Below are 15198 nucleotides of genomic sequence, written 5' to 3'. Positions count from 1 at the left end.
ACAAAAATAGCTGTCATTTCAACATATTTATGCAGCAGAGTCTGTGAATATTAACTTCCCCTGAAAGTAGGCAACTGCTATTGGTAGAAGTCAAACCCATGAGAACTTCCCTACATAATGCATTTCTAAGGGTTTTGGTTGTGTGTATTGTTGCAAGGGTACTATCTGTAGACGTGTAAGGATTTCCCAGTCGCTGCCCTCTTTAAGGACATTTGCTTAAATATGTTTAAATAAAATTCAATTTGTAATAATTATCCAACAATATTTAAATGGCAATGGGGCAAAAACTCCTTGTGTATTGTAGCTACAGTGTACATTCAGGTATGTCATTGTTCAGTCCAGGAAGCCTTGGCTATTTTATAAAGAGATTGTTAAAATAGTGTCTATCACCTTGGGATCCAAAATCATTTTCTGATGGAGTGCAGAGTGCTGATTGTTCACATGACACGTGATTGTTAACTCCTGCTCTGGTCCCCCATATGGTGAATTCAAAAATGCCCTGAAGAAGGGTGTCCAGCCTGGTGGTGCCTCTGCCAGCTCTGAGGAGCTGGTACCAGACTCCACAGAGAAAATGCAAGTCATGAGCTGCACCTTTGGTTTGGCAGCAGTCGGACAGGGAGCAGCTGCCAGATGCATGCTGCTATTTCTGTTTGTGCTGCTGACACAGAGGAAGTTATGGTTTATTTACTGGGAGCTGCTTTGTGTCTGCACTCACCTGCCCAGGCTCAGCTGTGAGCACAGGGATGTTTGCTCCCTGCCTGTGGATGGACACAGTGTTCATGGGCAGATGCTGAGTGCTGTGGAACTTGTGCTAATTGAGGCTGCACTCCTTGATTTTGTGCAAGAGCTTGTCATGCCTCACTGCTGAGTTTGTCCAAGGAATTGTTTATTTGTGCTCAAATGGGAGGAAGCAAGGCCAGCTTCTTCATCTGCTTTTGCCTTTGAACCTAAGATGTTACTTAGAAGCTGGTAATGACTTTTGATTTCTCACAATAGTTTTTCTTGTGATACAGATTGATTGTTGGGAACACACAGAGCCTTATTTTAGTTGATTCACTCTTTCATTGAATCATAGAATGACTTGGGTTTAAAGGCACCCTCCAACTTCCCTGCTGTGAACAGGGACATCTTCCACTAGATCAGGTTGCTCAGAGCCTCATCCAACCTGGCACTGAGCACTTCCAGGGATGAGGCACCCACATTTCTCTGGACAGCCTGTGTCTGTGACTCACCACCCCCAGAGTTAAGAATTTGTTCCTACCTAATCTAAACCTACTCTCTTTCAGTTTAAAGCCATTTCCCTGTGTCCTATCACTACATGCCTTTGTCCACTGTTCCTCTCCCTCCTCCTTGCTCCCTTCAGGAGGCCACAGTTAGGTCACCCTGAAGCTTCTCTTTTCCAGGCTTGACATGATTTCCATCTGTCCATGTAGACCGGCTCTTCAGTGTAAAAAATAAGATAAAAATCACATCCTTTTAAAAGCATTCAGTTCCAGTGCATAGATATGTGTTCTGCAGATCATTATCCCCTTTCCTTCTGAGTGCTAGCTCTGTGTCTGATTTGGGCAACAATGGCATCTCTGTCACTTTTGGGCTGCAATTGCTTTTACAGAGCTGAATCTGAATAGCTGTTTCTCTCATACATTGAGAAGTATTGCCAATTTCAGCATATTTAGCTCTTTCAAATAGGATAAGTAAAATATATCTTCATTACTAAAGTCAGCAAGTACATCCAACATGCAGAGCACAGACCAGCACAATTTTTGTATGTCCAAACATCATCCTGTAAGCCAGTGAATTAAAGATGGTGCCTACTTGTTGCAAATAATGCTTAAATAAATCATTACTTCTTTACTGGATATCAGTAATCAAACTTAGTAATTGAATAATTGTGGAAAGATTTATATTCTGAGCAGAGCCTGAATCAGTGTTAACAATCATTGTTCTGTGTACCACAGAAGATTTAGTGCTTATATAGACATATTCTGATGTCCTCAGACAATCTGGTGAACTTCTGCTGAAAATAGGTGTCTCAAAACCTTTATTTTCTTTTGATGCTATATTAGTTCAGGCTGTACCTGGGAGACAGCTATAGTGTATGAACCTACTGAGCCATCTCTTTGCCTATTTCTCTTTTCTCCACAAAGGCATGGTTGTTCTCCATGTTCCTCATGGTTATCACAGGCTTCATGCCTTCCCTGATTCTTGTGGTCTGTCACTTGCTCAACAGGTTTCCCATTTTTCCTGCACAACTGGCTTTTCAGTCCGAGGAGCTGTGGATTGCATTTTCCCTCTGTGAGTGAGCACAAAGGCATTGCTTTCATCTCACTCATCACAGCTCATAACAGATTGTTCTGGACTGCTTTCATACCAATCTCCTGATCAAACAAAATATCCAACAAGGTAGACGTTGCACAGCACTTCTCTTGTGGTTCTTGGGATGTTGCAGAGGATTTCAGAGCTTGTTACTCAGAGTATAAGTCTCCAGTGATGACTGTCATCTCACTGCTGTGCTACAAGTACAACTTGAAATTAAACAGTGAAGACAAATTATAAAACAGGACCAAATTTGACAAGGAAACTCCACATTTACTTGGGCAACAATATTTTAAAAATGTCCTGGTCAGATGTGCTTCTCCTTGCCCTGTGTCAGTCTAATCTTCCTTGCTATTAAGTTATACTTCTGCTCATTTATTTTAACATTGCCCACACTGGCCTCATCCAACCTGCCAACCTGTATCATCTCTAGAAATGAGACAAGTTCTGCAGCTGAAGTCTCTTGTGAGGCAAGCCCAGCATAGTTGTGTTCTCCTTTACACCAGTGCTGTGGCTGAGTAAACAGAGATGTTCCCAGTGCCAAATGAGGAATTCTTTTCAGTGGTATCAATTTTCAGTGCTCTGGCTGCCTGAAATGAAATATCTGTTAGTATGTTTACCATTACCAGTCCAGCTTCTTCAGGCTGTATTGATTAAATTTTTGTACTGTAAAAATACCATTTTGAACCCCAGCAAAATCGATATAGAGTGAGGTTTTATATATATATAAATTGGATTTGGATCAGGAAGAAAATCTTCATCAGATGAGAAATAAAGCTGGGTGAAAAAAGTGTGATAAAAGATCTCAGAAGAGGAAAAAGTTGCTCTGTCATTTCCCCAGCCTCTCTTGTATTTGCCCTCTAGACTTTTCTGTCTGTCCAATGATTACTTTTCTACAAATAAATTTTCAAGCAAATTGAGGCTTCCAGTTTCAAAAAGATACTTGTAAATAGATGTAGCATTATCAGAACATACCTTAAAGGGCTTTTTAAATGCAATTGCATTCATATATTTTGTGATACTCGGTAGTGCTAATGGCAACCTTCCTACTGGAGGCCAGAAGAGTTATTTATAGAGTACCTAATGCATCAAGAATAAGTTCAATGAGATGATGGAAGGATTATTTCCAGAGAGCAATTAAAACCACCACTTTATGGGTAGTGAAACATTGTGAGTAACCAATAGTGAGGATATGGCATTTCAGTTCCAGTGGGTTTATTTTACATGTTGTGGCCTGTGGTGAGAAGATAAGAAAGGTAGTTAGGTAACTGCAAGGCAAGCCTCCAGAAAGGTTTTATACATAGAACTTAGAGTAGGAAGGTTAAAAATTAACTAATGAATGGGGAATGAAGAAGTTTTGGGCAAGTTTTACCTTTGGTAGATATAGTTGATGGTTGTGTGTTGGAGAATTTTGTTCAAACATGGCTCATAGAAAGAGGCCATGAAAATATACGGCTGATGGAAAAGTAAAAGGCAGCTGAAAGCAGCAATTCTCAAGCCTGTTTCTATAAACAACAAAGTTCTCAGGCACATTTCTATAAACAACAAAGTTCTCAGGCACATTTCTGTAAACAACAAAGTTCTCAGGCTGTTTTTTCATAACAGGTAAAAATTCTGTCCTTGGCTGGCATGGGAAAGCAAAAGTAACAAACCACAGGTATTGAAAACAAAAGGAGGGGTTGATGTCTAATCTGTAACCTATGATGAGCTCGGGTTTTGCAATATGTATGAACTTAATTAACACCGTTATAAAATATGCATGGTTGGATCAATAAATTGGAGTTCCATGCTGATCAGAGGCTGGGTCATCTCCCTTCGCTTCCACAGTTGTGCAATAATTTTGTTTGACTTATCCCAAATAAGTCAGGGCTGTGTGAAGTTTAGATCCCCCCCTCCCATTTATTTTCTGATTTACTGGCTATTCAATAGTCCTTTTCTGCAACTCTTGTCTCACTGAGTAAGACCCAACCTCCTGAAATGCCTCTTTGCCTCCTGGTAGAACAGGTCCTGAGATAATACTGAGCAAAACATAAAGAGTGCCTGGGCCAGTCCTTTACTCAGATTTCAGCTGTGCTGATTTGTTTTTTTTTAAATGCTAGTGAGACCACACAAAAGTTTATTTTCTGGAATCACTAATTCATTTCATAACAAAACCCAGCAATCTACTGAAGAGAAAATAGAAACAGGTTATCAGTCATGCATGAAAGAGAGTACTTAATATGAATTTAAGTATTAGGAGACATCAAGAAGGCATAAGGAAAGAATGGTATTTGAGGGGGCTAAGGCATGTCCAGATTTGTGTAATTCATGGAAAGCTGTAAATAGTTGAAATAGGCTATGAACCTCTCTAACATCGTTCAGAGCCAGAAATGAGGGCAGATGCAATTTAGAGTTGGACTTGGTTTCTTCTTAAGATTTTTTCCAAATAATTCTTCCTTGGCTTAACATAGTTTTATATGCATGCTATAGTCTTGCTTCGTGACAGTGTCAGAAAGGATAAATATCAATAGCTGAATAAATTTAAGCATTCTAGTCTGATAACAGACTGTAATAGAAAAGTATTTCAGACAAATGTTTCAGGTCAGGTGAGATGAATCTCACTCTTTGAGTCTTTTGTTGAGATGGGCCACCATGTCCCACTTTGGGCAGGAAAGAATCTTTGGAAATGACTGTGAAAATTATTTTGGAGAGATATATGATAATAAATTCAATGCAATAGTTTTGCAGGAAGAGTTGCTTTGAATTTATTCACACAACGGTAGCACATTGTTGTGGTATTGTGAGGTGACCTTTAATATATTTCAGTGTCAGATATTAGCATGCAAGGCATGAAGAGAAGAATAAGGAATGTTGCTGCAAGAGAAACTCAGATTGAGAGAATATTTTTTTGTGAAGATGGTCTGATAATGGTATGAATTGCCTGTCATTGTATAGCCCTGCTCTCTGTTGCTGGGAGCTTTTCAGTGATGCCAGATATGATTTAATTTGAAATTATAATAAATGATCCTGTGAAGTCTTTTGCAGCTCTATTCTTTATAAATTTATGTTAAAATAGATCAGTCATTTGGGGATAATCTATCGTATTGATTTATTTCTGATGGCACTAAATTTCACATTAAGTTCTGTGGCAAGTTCCCATCACATGTTCCTCAGTGGTGTGGAGGATGGGGAAGAGATGGGCAACGCACCATTGCTGTCTCTCCACACAGGAACCTGATTTCGGTTTTCCAAAGGGAACATGTTCACAAAACCTGGCAGCTGACAGAGGACAACTTCAGCATTATTTTTTTGAAGACATTTGCAAATCCCTTTGATTTCCATCTCAAGCTTGAAGACACTGGCTAAACCCATGTAGTACTGCTGTACCCCTGAAAAAGCTTTCCCTTGCTTGGTCATAGGTGACAGAATGGTTTGGGTTAGAAGGGATCTTAAAGATGATCCAATTTCAACTCCCCTGCCATGGGCAAGGGCATCTTCCACAAAACCAGGATGCTCCAAGCCCCATCCAGCCTGGCCTTGAACACTTCCAGGGATGGTTTATTGGCATAGCTGTGGCTGACTAAGAATGTTCAAAATTACACACCTAACTAATGTTCTGTGACACTGCTGGGAAAGCCAAGATCAGATGCACTTAACATCTAGATTGCCAAAGAAATTTATGTAAATTGGGAAAATAAGATAAGCTGTACCATAAAAATAACATCTCTTCTAGTACAAATATGTACAATTTGATGTCTGCATGAAAGCTCTACTGTGCACTCCTAGGTAACCTTCTTTAAGGGGAACAAATTTCCATAAGTTTTTAAAGAAAAAAAAAAGCTCAAATGCTTTTGAAACTCCTAAAACTTTACATTTTTGAACTTTCTTGTGGTGTAAAAAATTATATTAATAAGTCAGTTGCTGAAAATAAAAGCTAGAACAGTGTTGTCTCCAGGACACAGCAGGAAGGTAATTTAAAAAGCTCAGTAACATTGTTGAAATTATCATGCAAACTTATTAAATGTAATGTATATTTAAATTGAAAAAACTTCTTTATTAGGGCTAGATAGGTGATTTTTTTTGCTGCCTCTAGCAGTTAAGCTTATTGGGTGAAAGTCAGGGTAGATTCATTTCTAATCTTTATGGAAAACCACTTATTAAAAAATTGATAGCAAAATTATTAATATAATACTGAAAATTTAGACTATCTGTAGAACAAGACTCACAACTGAACAAAAGTATAATGAGTATTTCATAGTATTTGGCCACATTTGTTTACATATAGTTTTGTATTCCTAGCATGATTTTCTAGAAGTTATTTCTGACACATGTTGAATTAACATTAAAATCTTCCCTATCATTACAAATTATAAAATATTTAGCTTTAATTTCCCTTTTCATAACACATAAGTAGGAACTTATTATAAAACACATTTGAAAGAACTCATTGTTGACTTAGGTAATTAAAATGAAGAGTGTGGAGTGAATTTTTAATGCTTTTTAGATTAGCTCAGGAATGATCAACTATTTGTCTCCTCCTCAAGAATATGTACAAATAATGGTTCACAGCTCACATTTGCCTTTTTCCAAGAAATTAATTAGCATTCAGAATTAAGGGCACGTCAGTAAAAATTCTAGACTGAATTGAACATTTTTTAAATCTCTTCTTCATTAATTGGTGTGAGTCTGAGGACTTGGAATTTCAGATTTGATGCAAACTGTATTTGATGAAAGTCTGAGGAAGCTGCTGGGGTCAGCTGAGGCCATCCCCCGGCACTGTGCCAGCACAATGCTCACAGTGACTCTGCATGCCTGGGCTCTTTTCAAAACCAAAATTACCTTTCCAGGCCTACATTTAGAGAACCTTGTTTGGATTTCAGAGTGTACAGGTACAAAAACTGCCACAGGGCCATGAATTACTATGAATTTGGGTGACTTGGTGTCCTGGGAACCCTGAAAATTGACATGTGCTGAGGAGTGAGGTCTCACAGACCAGCCTGCAGCCCAGTTTGGGCACAAGGTGTGCCCAGAGCTCAGGCAGGCAGGTGCATGTCCCACTAAATTGTGACACAGAGGAGTGGCAAGGAAGAGATGGGTTTGTGTAACCTAAACACCAACATGGTCGAGTAGCTAAGGTATTGTGAGCATGGCACTGTACATGGTAGGAATGAATGGCAATTAATGGAGCAGCACAACTAAAGGCTTGTGATGTAATATCCCTGAATCAACTAATCCAAACTGTTCCTCTTGTCACCTGCCTGCCTCCCTTGTTACCTTACAGAAGTCATCTCTTTGCTCTTGTCCTTTGCAGTCAGATGACGGCACAGCTTGTGGCTCCTCAGCAGGACAGTCTCTGTCCAGGCTGGATTTGCATCTCCTCCCTCATCCTGCCTGTATGGCTGCTTTGATCTCTCCTTGGGCTGATTTAGCTCAGCTAGCTGGCAGGTATTAACCCAGGAAAATAAACTGAATAATGATCTGACAGTTCCATGATCTGAATCATCTCACCAGTTTCCCATGCTAAGTGCTAGGCAGGGATCACAGAGCCACGAGATGGATGGAGAGGAGGAGGAGGAGGAGTGGAATAGCTGTTTCAGTCAGAGAAGACATTTTTGGCTGTCTCAGCTGCTTGCACTGACCCACAGCTCAAAGCTCTTTCCCACTGTGCTGGCTCTGCTGCATTTTGTGGTGCTTCTGTGTCCTCTAGGACCAACTGCTTTGGAAGGAGGAAGATGCTCCCGTGAACTGAACAGTTGTATGACTTGCTGTCCACCTTCACTTTTGTGTGAATTTTTGCCACATCAGCTTTATTTGAAGCTATTTACCTAGTTAAAGTTACTGTATAATTTCCCATTGCAGTTGGTCCCTGAGCCCTCACTGGAATATCTCATTTTGTCCAGTCTCTGGCAGAAACCCTCAATACAAACACAAATGCTAATGTGGCTCCCTGCTACACAAAGGTTTCTGGGCTTGTTTATCTGCAGGAGGAGTTAAGAAATAGTTTTGCATTTAAAAGCAGGACAACCTGAACTGATAATCCTTTTTTTGATCTTAATTGTTTGAATTAGCTGTGGATTAAAGCTGCATGTTCTACCACAGCATTAATAGGATGACATTAGGCTTGATTTCCCTTGCTTTGCATGAGAAGTCTGTGGAGAATCTTGGATTTACGTTGCAGAAGAATACATTATCACAGTAAACAGCACTTCTGAAGTCTTATGAAATCACCGAAAAGAATGCAAGTCTCAAGGTTGCCTCAATGATGACAGAGTGTGAATTGGCTGAACTGCAGGGTCAGCTAGGGTAGCTGAGGAGTGTCTGGTCCAAACTAAGAAACCTCATTTCATTACATCTGGTGCTTACAAAATTGGGCTTGGTTTTCATTAAAGATCATTTAGACTCAATATTTTGGGGAAAAAATTCATTTTTAGAAGGAAATGCAATAACTAGGTAAGTTAATTTCCAGTATGATCTCGTGTTGGAAAACAGAACCAAAAAAAAGTAGCCTTATGAGTGAAAACTGTATGTACTGACCTAGGATATTTTTTTATAAGATAGTAATCTAGTATCCACCCTTCATTAAGGATTAGGACCTTAAGTTGTGTTTAAACATTTTATTCCATGTGTAGGGAAAACATGGAAAACTTTTTAACAGTTTAGGTCTGTTTAACTTTTTGGTTTTAAAAGGGAAGTGTGTGCATGATCTATCCCTGTCCCTGTGGTAGGAATGTGCCTACATTGCCTTCAGCTCCATGCTGTTATTTCTTTTGTTTGTTTGGAAGATGAGTTTGTCATGATCAGATTCTGTGGGGTAGTGCAGCCATGCATGCCATGTATGGGAATGTGTTCAAGGTTTTCCACAGCTGGTTCTTGGGTCTGTTTACAGACAGAGAAGTGGCAGGAACTGCTAGCACTGCTGACAGGGTCAGAAGCTCTATGCATTGCTTGGTTTCCCCACTTCAGCCATTGCCACTTCTGTATTCCAACGCCTACAGTCTTCTCTGAAGTTTTGGAATCAGTTGAACTAAGCCAGTCCCAAAGCTGCAAAGGTGTGTGTAGTAGAATGTCAATCCAGAGGATCAAAATGACCATCAGTTCCACCTACCTCAGTATATTGTAAACTACACAATATTTCTTAATATCCTCTTAACAATCTTTTCCAGTTAAAGTAAAATATCAAAAGCAATAATTATATTAAAATAGAGGGAGATCAGGGGAGATCAAGCTCAAACCTCTAGCAGCCTAAATTCTTAAAGTATTTGCTAGATTTAATTTTACGAGTAGACCGATGTCCAGGCTGGAACAATAGTTCAAATAAAACCAGTGATTCCCTGCCAGTCTGCTTGGGACTGATGCTTTTGTGATCTGGTGGGATCAATTTACTTCCTAAACATAGGAGCAAGTATTTGGACATCTTCAGTACCAATGGAATAAGAAAGTCCTCCTATTGTCCTCCTATTGTCCTCCAGGCAATCTCCCTGGTTTCCAAGGAACAAACAAGTAGCAAAACAAAAGAGCCAAGACAAATGCAGCAAGGAAAAAGAAATCCTTTCCAGTACCTGCAGGCAGGCAGTCCAAGGCATGAAGCAGTAGATGAATATATGATCAGTAGGCAGCAATCAAGACTTTCTAAGGTATAATGCCCCAGACTCTGCACAGTTTTTCATTTCAATATAATAGAGCAGTCTCTTTTCTTGTCTTACATACTGTTTTTCAGGAATATCATAGAATCATGTCCTCATTCCTAAGGACAATACTATGCAGTTGCTTTTACTGAATTTTGTGTGATGTTCTTTACCGTGCCTTCTGCTTCTGAATTTGAGTTGGACAATGCTCTTGCAGTTTGTCACTCACCCATCTTTTTGATTGTGCACTGTGCTCTCACCCTGGCTATTACCAAAAATAAGGGCTAAGCTCTCACTCAAGACAGAGCCCAGCATGTCTTTGATGTCACTGTGCTGTTCCAGTTCTGTGCTGCTGCTTTTTTCTTCGTGTTAAAATGATTGGAAGATAAGGTTTCAATTTAAACTTTAAAAACTTTTCTTGGTATGTAAGTGACAGCATTTGTCACTACAAATGCTTTTAAGGGTGTTTATATACAATACTTCCAAGATCTAAATGATCATTGTTTAAAATCTGTCAAGGGAAAAATCCTGCCACAACTAAATATGTAGCGCTGACATTTGAAATGGGAGTAGACATGAGTGTTTGGCTTATACTTCAAGTGTTATCAGCTGCTTTCTGAGAGGAAGAAGGAGGAGACACTTCTGTAGCAGGTTAATTACAGGATAACAAGCAAATCCTGTGTCTTTACAATAATTATACTAAATAAATTCAAACTACATGGAACCTTTCTATAATGAAACCATTCTTTTCACACAACAACTTTAGTATACACAGAAGCAGAATTGCAATTAGCATATGGTGGTGTATTGAAACAATTCAGGACTTTCATATCACTTCACAATCAGGGCTCTTCTACAGTGCCCAGGCAGAGAAATCTTCCAAGGGCACTGAAGGAGGTGTTACTTGAAACAGCTTTCCTGGTTTCTTAGCAGTTGACTCATGAAGGTCAGAAAGGAAAAAAAAAAGTCTGAATCCTTGAAAGCCATTTTAGAACTGGGGGGATCTGAATGGCCTGTAAGTCATGTCATGTTGCATGCTGCTGTCAGAGTGAGGTGCTTGCCTCATCTCTTACTCCTTTTGTGGTGACTCTCTGTCCTACAAGTGAAAGCCATTTTGTCATCACTACAGACATTTGAATATCTGTAAGATTGGTTTGCATATATGCATTTTATGTGCTACTTTATTCTTTAGTTCAGTTCACAATATTTGAGTTTGTAAGAGATTTTAGAGCTGAGTCTCAGAAGATTTAGTCAAAAGATAGACTCTTTCATGTCATTGTTTTGTCTGCTTCCCACCTATTACTCTACCCTCTGCAAAGCCAGCATTTGCAGTCCCCACCCCAAATAAATAAATGATAAATAACTGCTAAAGAAGGAGGCAGCCAGATTGCATAAGGTCAGTACTGAGTGATAAAGTCCCATGTTTGATCCAGCTGATGAGTGACATTCATCCAGAAGTGAATTAGTCTTGATGCTAAGTCTGTTTTCAGTATGGAAGCGCTGTTCCACGTGGTGTACTTTTGTTTTTCTGTGCAGAGCTGTGTACCCTGGACTGTGGCAGCCACGGTGTGTGCTCCAGAGGGATTTGCCAGTGTGAGGAGGGCTGGGTGGGACCCACCTGCGAAGAGCGGACCTGCCACTCGCACTGCGCCGAGCACGGGCAGTGCAAGGACGGCAAGTGTGAGTGCAGCCCAGGATGGGAAGGGGACCACTGCACCATTGGTAAGGGCCTTTTGTACCTCAAGAAATGAAATACATAAAATCTTAATCCAGTCCTACACAGATCACCATCATTCTGATTGAAATCTGTTTGGAAAAACTGAGACTCAGAATCCAGGCAGATGTGAAAAATGTGCCTCTGCATTCTGTCCCACAGAACAGCAATGTGGCACATCTCTCTCTGTAGATTATTAAAACTATTAAAACTTAATAACTTTTAAACTAATCTTTTATTTCCTGTGTAGAGGAAATAAGATATTTTTTTAAAAAACCACATAAAGGAAAGATAGCTCAGTCCTAACATATCTTTGAGATGTGTTCATACATGAATTTTGTAGTCAGGAAGGAAAAAAATGTTTAAAAACTAGAAGGTGTGAGGGAACAAAGCTACTATTTACCTTACATAATTCTTGCATTAAATATCTTGCCTTTCTGTCTGAAGATTTACATATTTTACTTACTGCTAATGGTGTTTTTCCTAGCACTGACTGCTAACAATATTCCTAATAAGGTAAAGCTTTCAGATCTTTTTAGAAGTCATTAGTCTACTATAAAAATGTAATAGTTATATTTTTAATGAAATTGAACATTTTTTTGCAAAGTCTAAGAGTGTTTCTCCCTGAAATGTCCCAAAGTGAGATCATCTTCTAATTTTCAGAGATTAGCAGCATAAGGTCTCATATTTGTTTCTTGAAAAAAAATCTAGAATGTGTTATCTTTATCTGGAGCATTTTAACGTAATTCATTCCCTAGCTCTAGAATTCACTAGATCAAGAATTAGGTTTGTGATGGAGGAACAGCCTAATTTTCTGGAGATTGTTTAGAGCAAATCCAGAGAAGGACCAAAATACTTAAGATAAAAAGACCTGCTGTTCACACAGTGAACAGGCAGTGCCAGGTGTGGTCCCTGCACGCTTGTCATCAAATGGAGAACGATCACAAACACAATGCTCTGGTCACAGCAGCAGGAATAGATCTGCCTGCAGGAAGAGGGAGACATTTTATATCTAACCCCCAGGTGTCAAGCCATAAGCAAATGTATTTTCATTTGGTACAGAAGTTTGATCCATCTCAGTTTTGTTCTTTTCTTTTTTAAGCTCACTACTTAGATGCTGTTCAAGGTAAGTTTTTCGTGTCAGCATTCCAAAAAATAATGAAAATATACAAAAGTATTGGGAATGGAGTGTTTTCTGTTACTCATTTTGTTTGAGCTTCTGTACTGCTAGGTTCCCAGAATAGATGACACATTTGTTTATGGAAATATATATAGATATATATGCACACACAGAGATTTACAGTAGAAAGTGCAGTTTTTAATAAGTAATGTGCTCAATTCATTTGCAAAGTTGTACCAATGTAAGCATGTTTTACAGGGCCATCTGATGTGCTGTGTTAGGCAAATCCAGTTTTTGCTCTTGTTTACCATCCAAAGTAATGCCAGAGCTGAGGACTTGCTAAAAAGCTTGTGTTGATAATGTCTCCCATGAGAAGTGAAAAAAGTATTCTTTTGTCATTTATGCTTGAAGTAAGTTTCTTTTGCTAGAGCAATGCTCTCGTTTTCTAAAGCTGTCTGTGCCAGATGTGATCTAGTTCTCTTCAAATCATTTGATACAAGAGTTAAGTTTGATGTTGCTTTGTGTTTGGTGCTGTTCATTTGATTCCTGTGCATTGCTGCAGGTCCTGCTCGTTCATGTCAGTGTGAGAACCTTCCCAGTGTGACAGCACTCCCTGTGCCTGCCCCACACCAGTGGTGCACAGCCCCTCCCAAAAATGCTGCTCACTGAAGCACCAAAATAACCACGAGTTCAGAAAGACCTCCGTGCTTATTTTCTGTTTCTCATCTTATTTCTTTGGAATTAGATAATAATAAAAGCACATAAGCATTCATTTTATTGCATTTATAGACTTAGGGGGTAACCATACACAGTAGCAAAATATAATAATGCACAAGAAATTAATTAACTCATCAGGACAGTGATTGAAAGTGGAAAAACGTCCACATTACACAAAAAAGCTCTCACATCCTGCCCTTTCCCCAACTCCCTGAAAGAGGTTTTTACTGTATCTTTGGTGGTTGCCAAGTTCATGTTGTTTTGGAGTAGCATCTTCCATAACTCAGTGTGAGAAAATGGTGCCACCTATCTCCAGTTTTCTGAGCAAGAGAGTCAGACTCTCTGATCCCTCTGTTTGCAGATGTGATTGATAAACTGTGCCAAGGGTGTGAAGGAGGGAGATCATGTGTCTCATGTAAAGTTAGCAGGAAATGTGCTGCATGTGGGGCTGTGAATCACAGCCTGACAGACCAGATTCTCCAACTGGCTCCTCCAAACTCCAATTGAAGCATCTCAGGGCTGTCAGGCACTGATTCTTCTCTCCTCCTCAAAAATGCCCTCTCCTTGATAACACCTATGTGTTGATGATCAATATCAAGTGCACAGGGGCTTTCAGACCCTGTATGTCCATGCTGGCAAAAAGAAAGGAGCCAGCTTAGAATTGGTGCCACTCACTCTGTCAGTCTTACTGCCAAGATTTATCCATTGTCCTTTGGCTCCATGTGTGACATGGTGAGGATCTGAGATATGTCTGAGCTGGCACTGCACCATGCACGCAGATGGACATGAGTGTACACATCCAAGAGACCATTCCTCTCTCACTCTTACAGGCAGGAAATCTAGATGTGAATGTCCAAATTACTACTGATTCAGAGCTTGCAAGTCTGTAATTGAGAGGATGCTGCAGTCCTTGGTCCAGTTTTAGTCTAGAATCAGCACCACCAAGGGCATGTGTTGGTCCTGTTGGAATCAGCTTTAAAGGAAGAGAGTGGAACAGGAAGGCAGAGCTCTCTCAATTGCCTTCTGTGGGAAGAGTGTGTTGTAGCATAAATCAAATTGGCTTTTTCTCAGTCAGATGAGTATTTATGAACAGAATAAAAAGGTCGCTTCCACTCCCTGCAATGTGTGGGATTATGTCCACAGATGCCAGTTTGTCATTTAGACAATGTTTTCCATGTGTATCTTTGATATAAATCTTGACTATGTGTGTGATATTGTTAGTGAACTATAGTTTATTTTTCAATAGAGGAAGAGATGGACATGACTTTATACCATGACTTTACTCACTTTACTCCTCTGCACAAAATATTAAACACTAAAAATCCTTATTCCTCACTGAGAAATTACTTTTGGGCAAGCACAGGGAAGGACACAGTTGGGGATTTTTCCATATTTGGCCAGAAATGTAAGTGGCTCTCAAGCTGTGAACATTTGAAGGCAGCAAGTATAGTGCTAGAAGTAGGAATGTTAATGAATAATTGCAACTGCAAAATAAGAGAAAATATCCCTTCATGAAGGCTTTTTATTCATACTTTCTTTTTTAGATGGTTGCCCAGGTCTCTGTTATGGAAATGGGAGGTGCACTCTTGATCAGAATGGGTGGCACTGTGTTTGTCAAGTGGGCTGGAGTGGCTCAGGATGTAACGTTGTCATGGAAATGGTGTGTGCAGATAACCTGGACAATGATGGAGGTATGATACATAATTCATGTGTCTTTGTTTATCTGT

The 15198-nt window shown here is 39.6% G+C and overlaps 1 protein-coding gene across 7 annotated transcripts in view; it reads left to right on the top strand.

Moving 5' to 3' along the window:
* TENM1 (teneurin transmembrane protein 1) overlaps nt 1-15198 on the top strand; it is a 769900-nt gene that overhangs the window by 659729 nt on the left and 94973 nt on the right. For 6 of the 7 annotated variants that reach the window (XM_058032978.1, XM_058032976.1, XM_058032971.1 and 3 more), the window contains 3 exons: nt 11457-11642; nt 12737-12760; nt 15016-15162. In XM_058032978.1, the coding sequence (XP_057888961.1) occupies nt 11457-11642; nt 12737-12760; nt 15016-15162 (357 nt within the window). The remainder of the gene's footprint in view (nt 1-11456; nt 11643-12736; nt 12761-15015; nt 15163-15198) is intronic. The other variant, XM_058032977.1, reaches the window with a different exon arrangement.

Source organism: Melospiza georgiana, chromosome 12 (assembly GCF_028018845.1).
Source record: "Melospiza georgiana isolate bMelGeo1 chromosome 12, bMelGeo1.pri, whole genome shotgun sequence".
Lineage (NCBI taxonomy): Eukaryota > Metazoa > Chordata > Aves > Passeriformes > Passerellidae > Melospiza > Melospiza georgiana.
This window is presented reverse-complemented; position numbering and strand designations above follow the sequence as displayed.